We start from the raw sequence: 18,606 nt of genomic DNA, 5'->3' as shown, positions 1-18,606 counted from the left end.
TACACGGTTACATTTATTTTGATTCTACAAAATCAGCTTTGAATTATCATTCAAATAAGACTTTTCTACATATTCTCCCTGTGGAATGAAATATTGCAGCCAGTCGTACACTTATTCAGGGTTTTAAGCAGCATCACTTTTCTTGCAATTGTACCTATTTTTCAAATTTCTTTTTTTAAAGCTTGGTATTCACATTGACAATCTAGCTCTCATATTATTACAAATACACAGAACTATAGTACTGTACATCTTTCAAAGCTCAACACACAAGCTGACACCATATTTTCCCCAAACTTAACAACAGGTCTCTTGATTTAATTTCATCATCTCCAGTTTTGTTTTCTGACAAAACAGTGCCTTTTGTCTGTTGTAGCTGCAGAGGCTGAAGTGCGTCATCACAGAGACCACCAGAGCCAACGTTGGAAAGGCACTTATTAGTGACAGATGAATTTTGATTGGCTAAGTTCTTTTTGTTGTGGTTGGTGAGCTCCTCCCTTTGCGAACGGAAGAAGACGCTTGGACATTTAAGAATATTGCTGTGTGAATTTCTGGTGGAACTCCTTTACTTTGTTCAGCAGGATCTTCAGCTTGTCTGTTGGTGGCAAGATGGTCATTCTGGGACGGGGAGGGGAAAAAAAAGACAAGACAAAATTTAACTTTGAACTGACTGATGTAAGAGCAGCAGATGCCTTGCTTAAGGAGTTAAGGATTAGTATGGATTTTAAAGAATCACGTAAAGATCATTTTTAGAAAGTAATTCAATAACTAGAGAGAGTGTAGAAGTTACATTAAGAAATGACAATCATTCTCTTCCTTAATCTTCGGAACAAACTTAAAGTACACTTACATAAAAGCTCTTTACAAACATGGAATATGTAACATTGCTGGCTTCATTTAAGTGTTAAAGTGAAGAAAGATGACTTTTACATCAATGTTTCTTACAGCTTCCTTTAGACATGTATGAAAATGTATGGAAAGTACCATTATTCTCATGCAATTTGCTGATTTCTATTTAAATATAGGGAGAAATTAATCAATTAGGCAATTGCCAGAAAATTAATTTGCAACTCTTTTGATATTTAACTAATCTTTTTAGTAATTTTTTAAGAATAAATGCCAGTAATTTGAATTTCTTTGGGTTTTGAACTTTTGATCACATTTTTCATGTTAGAAGGTTTTTTAAACTCTTGCCCTTGTCGCACCACGAGAGAAAAAACGTTTTGAAAAAAGTTTCGAGAGGCTAATATGGGATGTGAAGAAACTAAAACTGCCTCTTTCACAGCGTTTCATACTTACTTAAACTGATTTAGTTTCCTTTGTGCATAAGACAAAACAACCAAGTTAATACATTTATTACAGTGATCTTACGAGGTGGTAACGTCACAAGATGCGTGCGCATGTTTCTGCTGCTGCAGCCTCTATGTTCATCTGACAGCATACAATTCAGACTTGTGCCGTATTGAGAGTAAGTAAAAAAAAGAATTAGAAAAAACTAGAATGAATTAGCAACTATTTTGAAATTCCTTTTTCTGAAATTATAAAAGATCGAATGATGAATAAAAAAAATCTGCATATGAATCATTAATGAAAATAGTTGCTAGTTGCAAGCCTAGAAGAGAGAGATGTTTTCAAACCTGAAGTGGTAGGTTCCATCCTTCTGGCCAAAGCCGCTTCCAGGTACGAGGCAGATCCCCGTCTCCTCCAGCATCTTCATGCAGTAAAACATATCTGGCTGCTGACCGTTGTCCTAACAGAGAGTAAAAAAAAACATTATAGACCAGTTTGAGGCTAAATATTCTGGTGGCATGAGACTAATTCCAGCAGCAAGTATTTTATCAAGAATTTAGCTACTTTTTTGTTGAAGAAGTACAGTTTTGCTGTGACTATATGATATATATTTTTAATCAAACACTGTGACTCACAGGATAGCCTTCACACTTGAAGTACTTTATGTTCTTTTTTTGCCGCATTCCCACTGAGCTGCTTTCTTCATTATGTTTTATCATGTATTTTGTCAAACAACATTCTGTGCTTGATTCATAACGTATTAGAAAGGATTTTCAATTTGTATTAAATCTAATTAATTTAAAACAGCTCAACAGAGGATTGTTTTTTAACCAACAGTCTCTCACTCCCGTAACATAAAAGGGGGAATCACAATTATACAGTGCTATGGTAAACCTGGTAAACCTCTTCAGAAGCTCTTCAAGTTAATACATTTTACTGTGCTGATAATTGTATTCTACAATTTCATGGTGTTCCAGACCTATTTTAGCACATGTGCCCTTCAGAGTTGTACATAACTTTGAATAAGGACACGACATTTTCTTCAGCAGTGCCAAGATAACTGAAGGTTGATGAGTACCAATTTGAGGTCAAATAAATCCTAAGTATGTCTAATGGATCAAACGCTTTTTGTCAAACATTTAAGTGTGTCAGCCTTAGAAGTAGCTGAGTATTCAACTCAATGAACCGCACAGCAGCTCTAATCAAACTGCCAATGGCAATGTTGACAAGAGCGTTGTTAAAGAAGCTCTGTCTTTATGCATTGTTTTGGGGGAAAGCACAGCCAAAAACAAAGCAATGCTGCAAATCAACATGGTGAGCGGAGTCACTGGGATTGAGGAGGTGTCAGGCGGTCAGCTTTACTCCGACCTTATCCTCTGTAAGGCTAATCAGATTCTCAGCGGCATGGCTCATCTGCCCTCCCTGAAATTCCTACTGAGCAGTCAACCTCGGGACAGAATTGAAACCACAAGCTATTGGAAATCATTTGTTCCCTTTAGCAAACAGGGCAGGGGATGCACAGTGTACTGAACCTTTGTTCAATAGTTATTTAATCCAGCATAGTGGAACACTTTCAGTGAAATAATAGTAAGTGGACCAAATATTAAGCAGTAGATTAATGAGAGTGTTGAGTAAGACCACTTATATAACGGTCACCCATTTTCTTCTCTTTTTTGCTGCTCCTGATCAATGTAATATCCTCAAAGCAACAACACAGTCAAACTTGAATAACTGAAGCATTTATAAGAGTGTGTTCTGACCATGGCCTCTTTGATGGCCTTTTCAGGGATGGTTATGCAAGGGAAGGAGTACATAGCACCCTGCACAGGATTGCAGCTGATGCCTTGCACAGTATTGAGAGCCTGCTCTGTAAGCTTGGCCTTCTCTGCTAAGGCACTTAAGGTGGCTGTGCGCTCCTAGATGTGGGAGAGAGAGAGACAGAGAGAGAGAGAATAGAAAATAAACTAGAATCAGGAAACACTGGAAACAACATTTGCTGTGCCTGCGATTGACTATATTATAGTCATTTATCTCGGGTAGCAATCCACCTGTATTTTCAAGCTCAAGGAGGTCTGGAGAAAATCTTAGCCACAGAAAATAGTCTTATAAAAACTGGTCCTAAAGCAGTGTTTAAAATTGACCAAATCTGGAAAGGGTTATATTTCAGTACGATTAAGTCAATCCCTGCCTTATTTTATTAGCGGGAAGTGAATCGACAAAGCTTGAATTTCTCCAGACTTCTGTGAGCTCCATTAGAAGAAGGGGTGCCAGATATTGTACAGTCAGTATAAAGTAAGATCATTTCACACACGCAAGACGTCCTGACTTCAAGGGGTTTTCATAAGTAACTTAACCAGCTTTGTGCATGGTGTAATTCATTGACCATGATAATGATTGTACTGTAGGTAATGATTTCAGCAATTCAGTGCTATGAGACAATCATCTACAATACATCACAAGTTAATGAATACAGTTTTGAAACAAACTCATATTTCATAAAACAGCTATATAATGGGATATAACGTATATTCATTATAGTAAAGAGTGAGTTCAGTTTCACAGAGAATCGAGATAAAACAGGGTGCAACTAAATACATACAGTCAAGGCCATTTTAACACCGCAAAATGTACTTAACATTATTCAAGAAAGCCAGCCAAAACAGCCACATAATATGAAAAGGCTGAACTGTCCGAGGTCAGTGGAGTCTCACCTTAAATATCATATTTCAGATGTTTTCAGTGTGTTTAGAAGATTAGCTTGAGAGAAACCTCAAAATAGCCCATTAAAGCAAATGTAGTAAGTAAACCCCATAACCAATAGCAGTGTACTTGTATAGTAAGTATAATGATACTGGTGTCAGTGTTAGTCTACAAACAAGAGATCATGTTGCAGTATATTGGCGTATTGATCTTTGTCCCATCCCTATTGCATATAAATGAGGGTTGTGGGACACAGACTGTGTACCTTGATAAATGTGCTATATGATGGTTCCCCAGGCTGCGGAGGGTTGACCACCAGGTCCATGAGAGCCTGTCCAGGAACAGGAGGACACAGACGGACAGACACCAGCTTGATCAGCTGGGCCTTCACCTCATCGTCCATATTGATGATCTCCATGTAGCCTCCACGGAAGCCACACCTAAGAGGCAGAGCAAACAGTAGGATGTGACCTAGTAGCGCGCAAAAAAATATGTAAGAAAATGATACAAAAAAAAAAAAAAAAGACAGACATGAAGACAGCAAAGTCACAGCAAACACAAAGAACTAGTTGTCAACACAATTTGGTCTGACAGATTTATCCCAGCATGAAAGCAAAATGACTTACTCTCCCATGTAGCATTTTGAGGTGGAATGGAAAGATACCAGCTCTACTGTATTTGAGTACTCTGGCCCCATGTCAAACAGAACCTTCTTAAAAGAGTGGAACTGGCAACCATCAGCATACACATTATCCTGGTACACCTGGGAGATGAAGACAGAATGACAAGATGTCACAGGGAACAGACAACAAAGCAGGTAAGATATTAAAAGAGATGCAGAGACAGTACCTCATCAGCCATGAGGAAGAGACGTTCCCTTGCTGCAAATTGGATTACATCCTCAATACATTGTCTGCTCTGAACCTGACCTGTGAATGAGAAGGAGGTTCATTACAGAAAAAGGTTTGAAATGGTGATTAGGCAGGCACTTATGTCTTTTTGCTGCCATCTAGTGGCTCTTTGAGTAGCACATGAATTGCAGGGTTACAGAACTGTTTATAAGGACAGGAAAATGATGTGTACACCTCGTGCAAAAAGGATTTATTTTAAGTAACTGGTGGAGCAAGTGGTTTAGGATGCGTGCCATATAGCTGCAACATCCCCAGTTCGATTCCAGCTGATGATATTTGTTGGTTTTCATATCCCCTTTCCCCTCATCTTTCCTGTCTATCTCTGTAAACTGCTTAAAATGGCTCAAAAATAAATCTATTAAATATGCAAGTCTTTAAAATTAAGGCCAAATCATCTGTGACTAAATTAGAGATGCACCAAAAAACAAATGACTCAAGGTCCACTTATTAGCCTTTTCTAGGGCTTTCACATCTTGCGGTCTTCCTTGGCGGATCAAGGTCTCAAGGCCAAAGTACTGTTTCCTAACAATATGTGCCAAATATAAGTTAAACTGACAAAATAGTACAATCATTACTGTGAAAAACTAATTTGACACTTTGTTTTTCTGTCATCTCAAAGTCTCCTTTCCATTTAATGAGGTTCTTAGGTTATTTTGTCAATCCCTTAAAACTGACACAACTTGATTATTCAGAGGGCTGAACAGGACGACATAATATGTGAAATACTGACAACTACTAAGCACCTAGTAGTCACTTTGACCAAAAACAATGAAGGAAACTTTACCAGTGGGGTTTCCAGGATTGATGATGCACAGGGCTCTGGGATTGCAGTAGCGCCGGGCCTCATCCAGGGAGCGCTGCAGCTCGCTAATGTCCAGACTCCAGCATTTTTCCTCATTAAGATAATAGTTGATCTGCACGGCGCCCAGTTCGGCCAGCGCAGCAGAGTACAGTGGATACTGAGGTATGGAGATCATGACGCCTGTGCGAGTCGCACCCTCGCCACACATCAGCAGCTTCAGCATGGTCTAAAAGTGCAGGATAGGGAGTTCAAGAAAGATATGTCAGCTCCACAAGTTGGCCTACATAAAAAGTAACACAGATTAGCTTTGTCTGCATGTCACATTTGCATAAAAGACTGGAAAAGGAAACCGGTGCTGTTGCTCCTCTGAATTTCACTTTGTTGCTCTGCAGCTGTGTATTGGCGTGAAGTTCTCCTTTTAAAGTACACATCATGCAATCAGTTTGATGGGGGGCAAATGGTCCAATTCAGTAGGATGGGAGTGCCCTCAGTGTTGGATGGGCAACAAAATAGAAAAATAAAAACCATTACTGCTATACGACTTTAACTGTAACTTGTCAGAACTCTACAATTGATTTGAAATGAAACGGTACATAGCTCATGGACGAAGATAATATCTTGCTTTTAAAGGGTCACCAGCCAAACTGTCTGGGCATCAGTGATCTAACTTCAGCACTTTTTTATCTTGTTGATCTAGAATAGATGCTACTTTTTGTTCTCACGGCATGTTTTCCTCTTAGTTGCAGCTTGTGTGATTTGACCTTAACAAAGAGAACTCACTGAGGACGGGTTCACTCCATCATACATCTGATTTGTCAGTTTATGTTAATTTACCACAAAATTATCAAGACTTGGTCCATCAGTCTTAAAAATCCCAATCGAGACATCAGGTAACTTTTACCTCATTACTATTGGACTGCTACATGTTATCCCTAATTTCTTTTGGGGAAAAAAAACAAACACATGATTACAAGTACAACAAAGTCAGTTGAACAGATGAGAGGTGATTTGTACCACAATGCCGTCGCTGGCCCCTGTGGTGAGATAAATGTCGTCTGGGTCACAGGGCACACCGCCGTCCCTTCGCTCAATGTAGCGGGCCACATCCTGACGCACAGAGTCTATCCCCTGACTGGCGCTGTAGGAGCCTGAGGGAGATTCATATGGAAACAATACACATTGCTATGATAACTTAAAAGCTTTAACACAACAAAGTACAACCAGAAAGCATACTTTAACACACAATGAGCTTATGAAGAGACAAAAAGTTGATAATTAGCAACTGGGGTCATGTAAAGCTTTTTGTGCCAACACACTCATACACACCCATACTGTTCCCTCCACAGGACTGCAGAATGCGGCGTGCTCTACTTTTAGCATCCTCAGGGAATGTGCTGTCATTCAGCAGTTCAGGGTAGGAGCAGAGCGCCAAGACCTTGAAACAAAGAGAGGTGTGAGTATAAAGGGTAGAAGGGACATTATGTAAATTCCTACACAGATTACTGCATAAAACAGGGGGGAAATTTACACCAATTTAGTTAACGAGGGAGAAATCTGTTAGACATTGAAGAGTCAGAGGGTTGGTGTTATAATTAGATGAGAGGTTGGGGAAAAGGCTTAGGAGCAGACCTGCCGGAAGAAAGTGATTGGCTGCTGGCCCATAGCATGCGCGTCACCAATGTTTGCCTTAATGACCTCAGAAAAGGGCTTCTTCATTCCCTGCAGAACATAAACACAACATACAGAAATGATTATATATCTGAAGAATGGGAGGGGGGAGGGGACGGACTGTGAACAATGAGAGCATTTCTTCACTTTGTACACAAGAAATAATATTTACAGCGACTGCGCATTAACAAACCTAAAGATATTGGCGGAGAACCCCCACTGCATTTTTTCCCCAGTTTCAAGAAGACAGCACTATTTAAATCTTTCTAAATATAATTTTAATGAAAAACAACAGTGGCAACATAACTTTGTTTACAAAAAAAAAAAAAAAAAAAAAAAAACTTTAATCGTCAGGTTTCCAATCAAATTCCACAAGACAGATTTTCTGAGTAAACGGCAGAAGTAACTCAGTTTCCTGATTATTCAGGAAACCATGTAAGGCATCAGTAGTTCATTCTCTATGCTGACTTTTTTTTTATTCCTCTCTCACACACACACACACACACACACACACACACACACACACACACGTTCACTGACACTATAAAGTGAAGTAATTCTTTACGGACAGAAATTAGATTCTATTCAATAGTACATCTATTCTACATAGAGAACTTGGTTAATATGGGAAGTTTCACTGCAGAATAGACAGAAATCATTTAGTACCAACAATTTAGTGTATTTGTAAAGGCCTTGATGCAGATACTATGTGCAAACATGAGAACAAAGCTTCAACCTGTGCAAACTACCTTGTGGTACTGATACTGTTAACCTTCTGACACATAAACACAGAGACATACGTTACACAAGGGCGCTTAACCACCTTAGTGTAGACTGAGCAGAAGCATGCTCAACACCAAAATAATTAGGACAACATATCATCCAAATAAGGTATTAATTTACGGTCTTCCAGGCCAATAATATAACGTTTCTGAAAGATAATCTCTTGAGCAGCTGAGCCCACTGACAGAGCACAAACAGCAATGTAGGCAGACACATGCACATAACAAGCACGCACACACGTCGACAACACCAGATGTTAGCAACAGCGTGACACTGCAGAGAGACCACAAGTGGAACCTCACACTGACAACCTGCAGAAATCAAAACAGCCTGTTTGTTTGATTTGCCCACTCCAGTTCAGATTTTAGCAAGCTTGAGTCTCTGGCTCTCTCATTGGTCACATATTTGAGGCGTCTCTCGGTCTGGGCCAATAACATTATACAGGCAGAATAACACCCCGTGGTCATAAATACCGCCTATTCAGGATGAGGGTCTTTTTAGAAACACACTGACCTCTGCTCCTGAGAACCAACGCGAAAGGCCTTTGGTTTTTGTCCTCCATCGCTGATAAAACAGTAACGCAAACAATGCTGAAGTTTTAGCAGAAGGTGAAACTGTGCTCCCGATGCAAAGTGCGAAAACAAAGAGAAGAAAATTCATTTTGCATAATGTGACTCGTCATTTATGTGTTTTTTTGTTCTTAGTACAGTGTTTCCAAATACACTCAATAGTCATTCTAAAATGGAAAACATAGTAGACGTGTGCATGTTGCTTATTCTGGCAGAATATGTGGAAAGAATCTGACAAAACTAGCCTTGTGTGTCTCAAAGCGTCCCCATTCACTATCAGCTAGCTTCTCATTAGGACAAACAAAGACCTCAATGTAATCACTGCATGTGAAGCCTTGATTTGTGCACTTGTTAACTGGTACAGTAAGTTGGCTCAAAGTCTGACTCCTTTCTATTCCCTGTTCGGAAAAGCTATGAGCAACCAACACAGCTTTAGTATGGGGGGAAATAACAAGAACAAGGCTGTACTTGTACTGTAAATGAAGAGCAAAGCTCTCAGTTCCAAAAAAACAAGGCGTGGAAGAAACTGGAGGGGAGGAATCACAGTGTGCATTCATGTGCTTGAGTATAATTCACAGACAAAAGCGAGAATACCACTTTGACCTGCTTCCCAAAGTAATCCAACACCATCCAAGCCGCAGTAGGAAATGGATGTGATCATATAACGAAAGAGAATGTGTTTTGAAGGAAGAGCAACAGTTTAAAAGCTTCCAGAAGCACAGTTCAGTGTTTCTGAAAACTGGAGGAAAAGATGGGAGGACTGTAAAGGATTACTTCGGGTACATTTTTGCCTTCTGGCTGGGTGAAGTCTGGCAACAGGACAGACTGCAGACTTGCAGTGCTTTCCCTGTGTATAGCATTTCCCCTGCTTCCTCCCCTGTGAATGATCCTATACCCCGATATCTTGACAGGGTTTTACCAACTGAATCCAACTGCAATTTCTTCCGCTTTTTGAAGATCTAAATACAATTCAAAATCTATGCAGACAGTGAATCATCTGGTTAAAAGGTCACTACTGTCATTACAGTCCCTTTCACTTGTGCAAGGACCTGTTTGCATGCTCATCCCTTCCTGAGCAAAGCACTCAGGAGAGGACAGTATTCACACCAGACTGCACTCAGTACACCAACAGCTGCTTGCCACATCATCACAAACTGTCCGAGTGGAAGGGATGGGACAGAGCTTTTCAAAACAAACACAAAAAAAACAAAGAGACAAGCACAAATGCCAATAAGCTGGAAAGGACCAAAAATATCTTGGATGATAAAAAACACATAAACTATATCAGTGTATGCTATGGATTTAAAGACATGACTTAAGCTGCTGGACACAAGAGCTGAGAGCCGGATTCAGATTTATTACTACTACTACCTCTATATTACTACTCTACTAGTGATTTGTAGACGCTGAGATGACCATTCTACATAAGATAACAGTCTATGCTCGTCTACGGCTGATAAGATTTAAAAAAGGTACAATAGTAGACAGATAAGCCAAGCCGGACAGTTAGGACATTGAAGACTGCAGGGGGTAAAGTGAGGCAACGGATATGTACATCAATAGTAGGTCAGACAGTGAGAGACAGTAAACAGGACAGTCTCTGGTTTAGACTATGGACTTTCACCGCTCACCGAGGATCTCTCCATTAGCAGCAACTGTGGTTTAGAAACATGTAAGAAATTAATTAGAACTAACAACGAGAAATATCTGCATCTGAGGTACAAATTTTGCACCAGCCACCAGCCAAATGTTGGTAAATTTACTTCACTCACTAGCCAAAAAAAAAACCCCACAATGATAATCTATGAAGTGGCTGGTACAATTTGAACATACACTAGCACTTTAGCTGGTGGACAAAAAGTTAATTTTGCACCCTGTCTGCATCATACCAGTGTACCCATGTTGTGACAGGCTAAACCTGCTCAAGAATTACTGACTAACTAATGGACTTTGATAAGAGGTGTGTAAACAGCACAGCAAGGGATAACACACATGATTTATATAAGGGATAATCTTTAGATGGTAATAGTGAGAACATAACCAGGTGTTGAAGTTGGTCTGACCTGCAATTATGTCTGATGAAAGACACTGACTGGATCCATAAAACCTTATTTTCCCAAATATGTGAGTCTACAAAAAAGGTACACAGCTTTTTGCCACGGTCTCACCTGTAGAATAAGCATATAACGTGGTGAAACGAATGACAGACAACACGAGATACCTTTCACACGCACAGATGATGAGTATGATCCATGGAGAATACGTGAAGTATGAATACTTAGATCAGACGGCCTGTTGTACAAACCTCAGAGAGCTCCCTCTCCAGCTCCACAGCCCGCTGAACGATGGGCCCCCGCACGGCGTACTCCACCTTCTTCACCGTGGGGTTCATGGTGTCGATGGTCAACACCTTGGCCCGGGACGACAATCCATTCTCAGACATTTTCTCTTTGGGAAGCCCACGCCGCGTCGAACTCAGACTCGATAGAGCTCTGCCGGGAGAGGAGGAGGACAGAGGGGGAGAGGTCAGTGAGCGCACCCTGGGACCACCGCCGGGCCGCTGCGCTCCGCTACCACCGGCAAACAATTCATTTCGACCTCGGCTTAAAAGCCGGACTTTTCTCGGTGATAACAGCTGCATCCGTGTGGCTGCCATGAAGTTACACTCCCTTCTGTGAACACGTTGAGCAACTTTTAACGCCTCTGCGGTGCACAGCAAACTGCTATAGCCTAACGTTACCGGTTGTGTCACTCTGGGAAAATGAAAATTAAGGGTGTGCAAGTGAAGCCACTCCTAAAATAACTCAAAACCTTTGAACTTGTCAGATGTGAAAGTATACTAGTGAGCAAATTTGTGATTTAAAAAAAAAAAAACCCACAGGAATTTTCTAAAGGCCCTGGCTGCATCCACACACATCGGCTAAGCTTTTCACTCTGAAATGTTGGAGTTTTGATCCGTGCACACATGGCCACGCTACAGCCCCAGGGCATATCCCTCCCCCTTGTGGGGCTACATGTCCACAGTTATCCCACCCCCCTCTCCTCAGTTACCCTACGCACCCTGAGGCCGTCAGTCAAGTTCGGTTCTCCGGTTACTGAGCCGAAACAGCTTGGGACGCCTGACGTGGCTCAGAGGGACACACAGCCAGCGAACCGGGTGCAGCTTCCAGCTTTGTCCCGCGCTCACCGCACGGCGCCCCGCTTTTTGTTCTGAGAGCTCCAGGCGGTTTGGGAGGAGGCTTTGAAATCCCCTTGGTGAACAAAATACTTATGAATGCTCCTCCTATCTGGACCACTAAACTTTTCCTGGGGTGGTTATATGCAAATTTCTCTGACTAAAGAAACATGCTATAATCACGTAAACAATCTACAGAAGAGGCTTCAATGAAAAATCACTATTCCTGGAATACTAATACCATATAGTTAAGTGTTTTGGATCTCTGCTGCTCAGAAGTCCCTGGATGGTACTTCAGGCCTAATTACACCAGTTACATTTTCCCAGTTCCCAGGTTAAACTGGGATGTCCTGTGTGGAAATTCCACAAATGTCATGTTCTCTTGTAGACTCTCCTCCCTCACAGGAACTAAACATACTGGGCATTGGGATGTTACTTATCCTCAGTGTGCCTTTCAATATAACTCTGAAAAGGAAAAGTGGGACTGCAATACGTTTCTTGGAAAGATCAGTGCACAAGTGCAACGCAAAACACTGCAATTACCCTGACACAAAGCATTAATTCAATAATGAAGTGTGTGTTTTGTCACTACTCACTGCCACTATTATAGCATTATGCGGTTTGAAATACAGATGTTTTTACTAACTCACAGAAAGCAATGGTGTTTTTTTTGCATAGGTTAGTATGAGTTATAGAACAGAATTTCTGACAGATGCTTTTAGTTTGTCTTTCTCAAAGTTGAATAGTCTTATTAAACCCAATAGTGGCCACTTTCTGTGCCTCAGCAGTCAAGAAAATGTCAGAAGTGAAAAAAAACAAAAAACATAATAAGTTACAAGCTTTCCTTGGTAAGCAATTTAAATGAAACTACTGCTTCTTGCTTATTTGCAGTTACACAGTTTTGCAATGAAGGAAGGAAAAAAACTCTGATATAAACCCACAGAAAGCAAAATAATCATCATGTTTTAAGTCAAATTATTCAACATGTCAAACCAACAAACAGAAGGCACGTATTTATCCCAGTGTAACAGTTTCACATGACTCTCCAATACATTATATACAGTGCAATCCTGGTGATCATGTTACTGTTCAGTAAGTAATCTCAAAGAAGTTCACTATGGTATAACGTTTTCACTTGTTTTCATATTTTTGTCAGTATTACATTCTTGATCAGTAGTTTAGTAAAAGAAAATACCTGCTGAGACCATTAACAGTGATATCCTTTTCTACTGTACAGCTCTTACCAGTTGTTTAAAGATGGAAGCGAACATATAGTGGTTACGTTTGCAGTCATCAAGACATGAGAAATATTTGCAGCTAATTCATATATTATTGTGTCAAAGATGGTGGTTTTACAGAAAATTAAGATGCTGTAACAAAGTAAATGGTTCAATTAAAACCCAGTGGCTGCAACTATATCAGAAAGAGTCTGTGTGGCCACCGTACGCAGTGCAAAGGTAGGCACTGACAGTGGGATAAGCAGGAAGAGCTGGTGCTGCGGTGTCTGAAGTCCATAGCTTTTGCACTCTTCTGTAACTAGATAGCTCTGTAGCGGCTGGTGGGAGAATCCAAGGACAAAATCTTCTGTGTAGCCTCTCTGAGCCCTCTCGTCTGGGGAGACACACAAAGTCTCTTCCTGGGTGAAGTAGCGTGTCGTGCTGAAGATGTAGAAGAGCTTCAGTAGCTCCCAGCAGCGGGCCTTGGAGGGCAACGGGGGGTCACAGAGGGGATGATTATTAGTGGAGGTCCGCACGCAGGAGACTGAGCGGCGTGTTTCACGGTTGATGAGAAGAAGTGCCAGCACATCGGGGCGCAGAGATACAGATCCTGGTAAGCAGCGCTCTCCAACAGCCAGACAGTCCCTCAGGGTCTCCACCAGGGGTGTCCAGAAACAACCCACCAGCCCACTCTCAGCTCTGTGCAGGGAAGGAGTTGGGCCGCACAGCACGCACACATCTGCCCCGGGGAGCAGCTGGAAGCGGAGCAGGCGGTGGGCCACGGTGGGGCTGCCCTGAGGAAGGAAAACTGGGTAGTCAGAAGAGGCTGATCCAGATGCTGACAGGGACCGCATCAAAGCACAGAGCAGCACAACTTCCTGCGGTGCTAGGCGCCACCACTTCTCGGTGGCTGCAGCTATCCTCCCATGGACGAGGAGGCAGCTAAATTCACTGTCTGCAGCCTGAGCAAAGCCATCCACGGCCTCTTGAAGAAAAGTGGGGTTTGGGGGAAGCAGTGAATCAGCGCAGTGCGTCAGGTTGCCCAGAATGCCCTCTTGCCTCTCCTCCAACAGCTGATCAATGAGGCTGAAGCAGGACCGCAAGTCCCTCTTCAGCCTCTCAACATTCCTGATACTGGCCAGCTCATCCTGCCCCAACACCAGCACCATGCAGTTCCATGCATTCTCCAGGAGGCGCTGTAAACGGACCTCCTCCTCTTTGCTGCTGCTGCATGCGCCACCTTGTCCACCTGCGTTCACAGCAATGAGCATGACACTATCCTGGAAAACTCTCCACACCACCTTACCCCCGCCTTCAGTCTCACAGCAGGACAACACTACTCCCTGACCACCTCCGAACATGTGAACCCCATTCAGGGAGCCGATGACAGAGAACGGCAGCTGTTTGGAGGCTCCTCTTGTGAAAAGGGGAACCCCACTGCTGGCTGTGAGGCAGAGGAGCTGTGTTGACCCATCCTGGAGCATCATCATGGGGTTAAGCTAGCTGGGATTCACTAATAAATGCACGGTTCAACAAACGCGTTTTTCAGGTGCGGCGAACAATTTAACCACTCACCTAACGATCTTCATTTCAGTTGATAGTATAACGTTAATGACGATCATTTAGTCAAACACCGACCGGCTGGTGTTAAGAGTTAACTCTGGTTCAGGGTTGCATCATCGAGGGTGTGCACCTCAGTGAGCCGTTAGCATCACGTTAACGTTAAACCATTTCCATGCTGAACGGGGTACAAACAACGACAAGACCAGAGGTATCATGCAGCAAACCTATCTATTACGCCTGCACTTCACACATAGCCATGCGCTTTGGTTAGCGCACTGTATTTAGCATGCTAGGTTAACAAAATAAGTTACCGTCGTTTCCACAGTAACGCTGCCCCATGATTCATTCTTCAGACTGGCGAGGGCGGTGTCATTCGGCTGTTCGAGCAGCAGTTGTGGTTCACGAGCTCTATTGTAACCGCTGAAGTAGCGGGACGGGAACACCGACCTGGGTTCAGTCCCCGGTGTTGTTCATGGAAGCGCTCTTCACATGGATATAACGTCCGTTGGTCCACGTCTCGCGAGAGCCGAACCTGAAGCATTAGAATGATCACTAGATGGCACCGCGATACAGTTTTCTGACATGATGTATGACTGGATGCCTCATCTGAGCCCTGTCAACAATTACTAAAATAATCAAAATAAGAATTTGAAAATTCTAAAGTACAATTATTTAATATTTTTATCAGTCTAGTCTGAGTTTTCACTGGTTGTCCTCAGTTCGTGGCATGAGGAGATATATTTTGCTGCAATTATTTGGCATTCTGGCATTTCTCCCAGTAAATAGGCGAGTTTCTGTGTGTCTGATATGAATTTGAATTCGGGGTATATTTGGTAAATGTTTGCAGTGTTTTTCTCCTACTGTTTTATATTTAGGGCATGAGGTTAGAAAGTGCAGCTCTGTCTCTACCTGTTCTCTGTCACACTGGGAGCAGTCTTTCCTCTTGTGGTGTTCACTCAGTCTGTATGTTGTCAATATATTCCTTAAGTTAGGACATTTTATGTGCTCAGGTAATTTGCCAATGTGAATTCTCTTTTTAGGGTCAGATAACATTGTAATTTACTTTGTGTTTTGGTTGTTTCTTTCCAGTATTAAATTATTTATTTTTTTTGCTTGTTGATCATTTGGTTTGGTCTGCTTGAGTTGGTGTTACTGTCCTGAGGCTGTTGGAGACTTGTTACTGCAGAGAGCCTCAGAACCAGCTGGCTGAGGGGACTCTTCTCTGGTTTCAGCTCCTGGTATGTCTGGGGGTTAACTGATTTTAAGTGATCTTTTCTGTATTTTTAGTAAGAGGGGGCATTGGCCAAGCTCTGCTTAGCACATATTTGTGTTTTTTTTCTGCACCTGCAGGATGCTCGTACAGAGGTCGGTTGGAAAGATTCTGTGATTGTTTTGGCCCATTTGTCAGATTCATTGGTCCCCAAATCTCACTGCCATATAGAGTTATTGATTCTAGAACAAATTGGAAAATTTTAAGCCAGATTTCTATTCAATATAGATGGTTTCTTTTTATTGCGTAGAAAGCTCTCCTTGCTTTGTCCCTCAGATCTTTCACAGCCATGTTGAGGTTTCCTGTGTTTGTAATGAGGCCAAGGCAAGTGTAGTTTTTTTATATGTTGCAATTTAGTGGTGTCTAAATAGAAATTGCGTGTAACCTGAAACTTTTTAATTTCTTCTATTTCATGATCTAAATATCAGCTTCTTCAATTATTACCTCTAGTATATATTAGAGTACTTCTGACAAATGCTGATAAATAATTTGCTTTGAGTCAAAAAAGAGAAAGTGCCACTCAAAACATTGGAGTAGTAAAGAATGTTTTTTATTCATTAAATACAAAAAAGTCCAGAACAGTGATGACTAAAATAGAACAATAGAAAAGGCACAATAATTCAATCGAAAATCATACTGTGCCATGAAAAATAAAACTGTCTCCTTTCTTCTACTGTGACTGAAAATAGATGGTCATCTTCCTGACATGATTCCAATGTGTTCTTCACTCAAGAGATCCCGTGGCAGTATAATGGCTTGGCATGAGGAGCAGTGTTGAGGTCATCTTTTCCCTGTAGCATCAAAATGAAGGCCTGCAGAACAATTAATAAATAAAAAAAAACACAGAGTTCAAAATAGATTAAGCTGACATGATTTCAATGAATTGAAGTGGGTCAGGTTTTTAATGACATTTTTTAGGTTTCAGATCTTAAAAATGTTAATTAAAAAAATAAAAATAAATAAATAAAGGCCTATGCTTAAGCTAATTTAAAAAAAATTGTGCTCAAGGTTACATTTGATTTTTTATCTTTTTAATCTATCAAAAGTTAGTGTATGTCCTTATTGTATTCTACAGCTGCATATATATTATAGAAGTAATAGCAACATTGTGAAGTACTACCAAACATCCATATGTTGTCAAAATATAGCAACTATGTAGATTCCTAAATAAGCAGCTAAATTTAGCCTGCGTTTCATCATGTTTAGGAGAAAATACAATATTAAGGTTTGTAATATACTGAGGATACATGAAGATAGCAAAGAAGTAAATTATGCTAGAGAGGTCTGAGAAGTTTCCATAGATGTTTAGATCATTTTTCCCCCACTGAAAACTGTTGACAGGAAACCAACATTTAACCACCACCTTTCAACTTAAAAGGCTTTTATTATAATGAACGAGTTTAATTTCACCAAAAACCGAAACTGTTTAAGAGACACAGAAGGGAAAATTGTCTCACACAAAATGCATTAAAGACATTCTAGCCAGTTCTTCAGCTACTCTTCAGACCTTTGCATGTGTAAAGTATGTGCGAGTGTGTCAACAGGCCGGCGGACTGACCAGTGAATAAAGTGGTTTCACAAGAAGGAGCAGACTTTCTGCGGCCTGAAAGGGTTGGTGCTGGAGGACACACCGGTGAGCAGGGGGTCCTGCAAGGCATTCTGCATGCAAAACTGCTGAAGGTCTGCCGCTGCCTGGGAGACCTGTGACAAAAGGAGGAACCAAAATGTAAACTATGATGGGGTTATCCTAAACAGACATGTTAAAGGGGTCACTCCACTGACTTCACATAATTTACTTGTCACAATGAGTACTACTCAGCCAGTGAAAACTGATATTGCCCTCTGTGGCTCTAGAGGGAGCTTTTCAAATAAATAAAAGAATAGAAAGAAAGAACATAACCCTGATGATATCATCAGGAAAGATGTCACTGAATTAAAAACTGTAGGATACAGTATTTTTTAAGCATGACCTATACTGGAGATCTTTGCCTCTACTGCATCAATTTTGATTTAATTTTCCTTTTTTAATTCTTATTTTTACAAAGAACTTAAACTACGAGGGCAATAATATAGTGTATTATACAGAAAGTACTGCTAAACTCTTGTAATGTGCCAATATTCAAAACAAACCCATCATAAGGACCCTCTGGATTCAAATATCCTTTGAGTACAATCACATTCTTTCCCTGTTTAAATCTAGGTTCATTTGATCCAAGTTAGTTATTGAAGTCTTTAAAACGGCTTTGTAACTTTATTTTAGTAAAAAAAAATGTTAGCAATATAGATAACGCAGCATTTGCTAACACAACAGAGCATTTTCTTTCAAGTAACGTTAGCTCGGCTTTTACTTTTCAGGTAACTAATTTAACGCTATAAGTTAGGGTACAACCCGGGTCGTCTTCATCTTTAACGTTATTTAATATTTGCCCCTACGTTTCTTCTTATTTGAGTGATTGATTTAATAAGTGTATCAGACTTGTACTTCCCCTTCGGTCCCAGCAACGCCCCGCTATGCCTGTTGACTAGCGGCTAACTTAACGTAATGCTGCTAGCTTCTGGCACCAGCTAGCGTCGTTAGCGGACCGGGGTAACAGTAGAGATTTGGCCCCAGTTATTTGGCAGAGGGGGGGGGGGGGGGGAAAAAAAAAAAAAGAAAAAAGG

The 18,606-nt window shown here is 41.1% G+C and overlaps 3 protein-coding genes across 8 annotated transcripts in view; all 3 read right to left on the bottom strand.

Moving 5' to 3' along the window:
- Nucleotides 1-15,144, bottom strand: gpt (glutamic--pyruvic transaminase). Of its 5 annotated transcripts, none has more exons than XM_046052173.1 (12): nucleotides 15,123-15,144; nucleotides 11,026-11,212; nucleotides 7,330-7,419; nucleotides 7,027-7,135; nucleotides 6,715-6,848; nucleotides 5,683-5,926; nucleotides 4,837-4,916; nucleotides 4,614-4,750; nucleotides 4,253-4,427; nucleotides 3,048-3,203; nucleotides 1,635-1,747; nucleotides 1-615 (listed from the first exon to the last, which is right to left on the bottom strand). In XM_046052173.1, exons 2-12 carry the CDS (start codon nucleotides 11,161-11,163, stop codon nucleotides 525-527), a joined length of 1,467 nt encoding a protein of 488 aa, XP_045908129.1. In that variant the 5' UTR covers nucleotides 11,164-11,212; nucleotides 15,123-15,144; the 3' UTR covers nucleotides 1-524. The 5 variants fall into 5 exon arrangements, with proteins under 5 accessions (XP_045908129.1, XP_045908127.1, XP_045908126.1 ...); XM_046052171.1 differs by having other exon boundaries at nucleotides 14,987-15,127; XM_046052170.1 differs by lacking the exon at nucleotides 15,123-15,144 and adding an exon at nucleotides 14,688-14,977.
- fuz (fuzzy planar cell polarity protein) lies at nucleotides 12,724-15,123 on the bottom strand. Of its 2 annotated transcripts, XM_046052175.1 has the most exons (2): nucleotides 14,987-15,123; nucleotides 12,724-14,361 (listed from the first exon to the last, which is right to left on the bottom strand). In XM_046052175.1, the coding sequence occupies exons 1-2, from the start codon at nucleotides 15,012-15,014 to the stop codon at nucleotides 13,289-13,291; spliced, it is 1,101 nt and encodes a 366-aa protein (XP_045908131.1). In that variant the 5' UTR covers nucleotides 15,015-15,123; the 3' UTR covers nucleotides 12,724-13,288. The 2 variants fall into 2 exon arrangements, with proteins under 2 accessions (XP_045908131.1, XP_045908130.1); XM_046052174.1 differs by lacking the exon at nucleotides 14,987-15,123 and having other exon boundaries at nucleotides 12,724-14,679.
- A 1,329-nt stretch (nucleotides 15,145-16,473) lies between the features above and the next one.
- Nucleotides 16,474-18,606, bottom strand: part of gng5 (guanine nucleotide binding protein (G protein), gamma 5) — a 2,373-nt gene continuing 240 nt past the window's right edge. Inside the window, exons 2-3 of the mRNA XM_046052693.1 lie at nucleotides 17,504-17,646; nucleotides 16,474-16,757 (exon numbers count right to left, since the gene is read on the bottom strand). Of these exons, the coding sequence (XP_045908649.1) occupies nucleotides 17,521-17,646 (126 nt within the window). The 3' untranslated portion in view covers nucleotides 16,474-16,757; nucleotides 17,504-17,520. The remainder of the gene's footprint in view (nucleotides 16,758-17,503; nucleotides 17,647-18,606) is intronic.

This window comes from Micropterus dolomieu, linkage group LG06 (genome assembly GCF_021292245.1).
Source record: "Micropterus dolomieu isolate WLL.071019.BEF.003 ecotype Adirondacks linkage group LG06, ASM2129224v1, whole genome shotgun sequence".
NCBI classification, from domain to species: Eukaryota; Metazoa; Chordata; class Actinopteri; order Centrarchiformes; family Centrarchidae; genus Micropterus; species Micropterus dolomieu.
This window is presented reverse-complemented; position numbering and strand designations above follow the sequence as displayed.

Excerpts from the sequence above, each read along its gene's own strand:
- gpt (XM_046052168.1), bottom strand. The coding sequence starts at position 11,376 with ATGGCAGCCACACGGATGCAGCTGTTATCACCGAGAAAAGTCCGGCTT. Across the intron at positions 7,420-11,025 it reads TGGAGAGGGAGCTCTCTGAG|GGAATGAAGAAGCCCTTTTC; the intron begins GTTTGTACAACA and ends TATGTTCTGCAG. Across the intron at positions 1,748-3,047 it reads AGGCCATCAAAGAGGCCATG|GACAACGGTCAGCAGCCAGA; the intron begins GTCAGAACACAC and ends ACTCTCTGTTAG.
- fuz (XM_046052174.1), bottom strand. The coding sequence starts at position 14,602 with ATGATGATGCTCCAGGATGGGTCAACACAGCTCCTCTGCCTCACAGCC.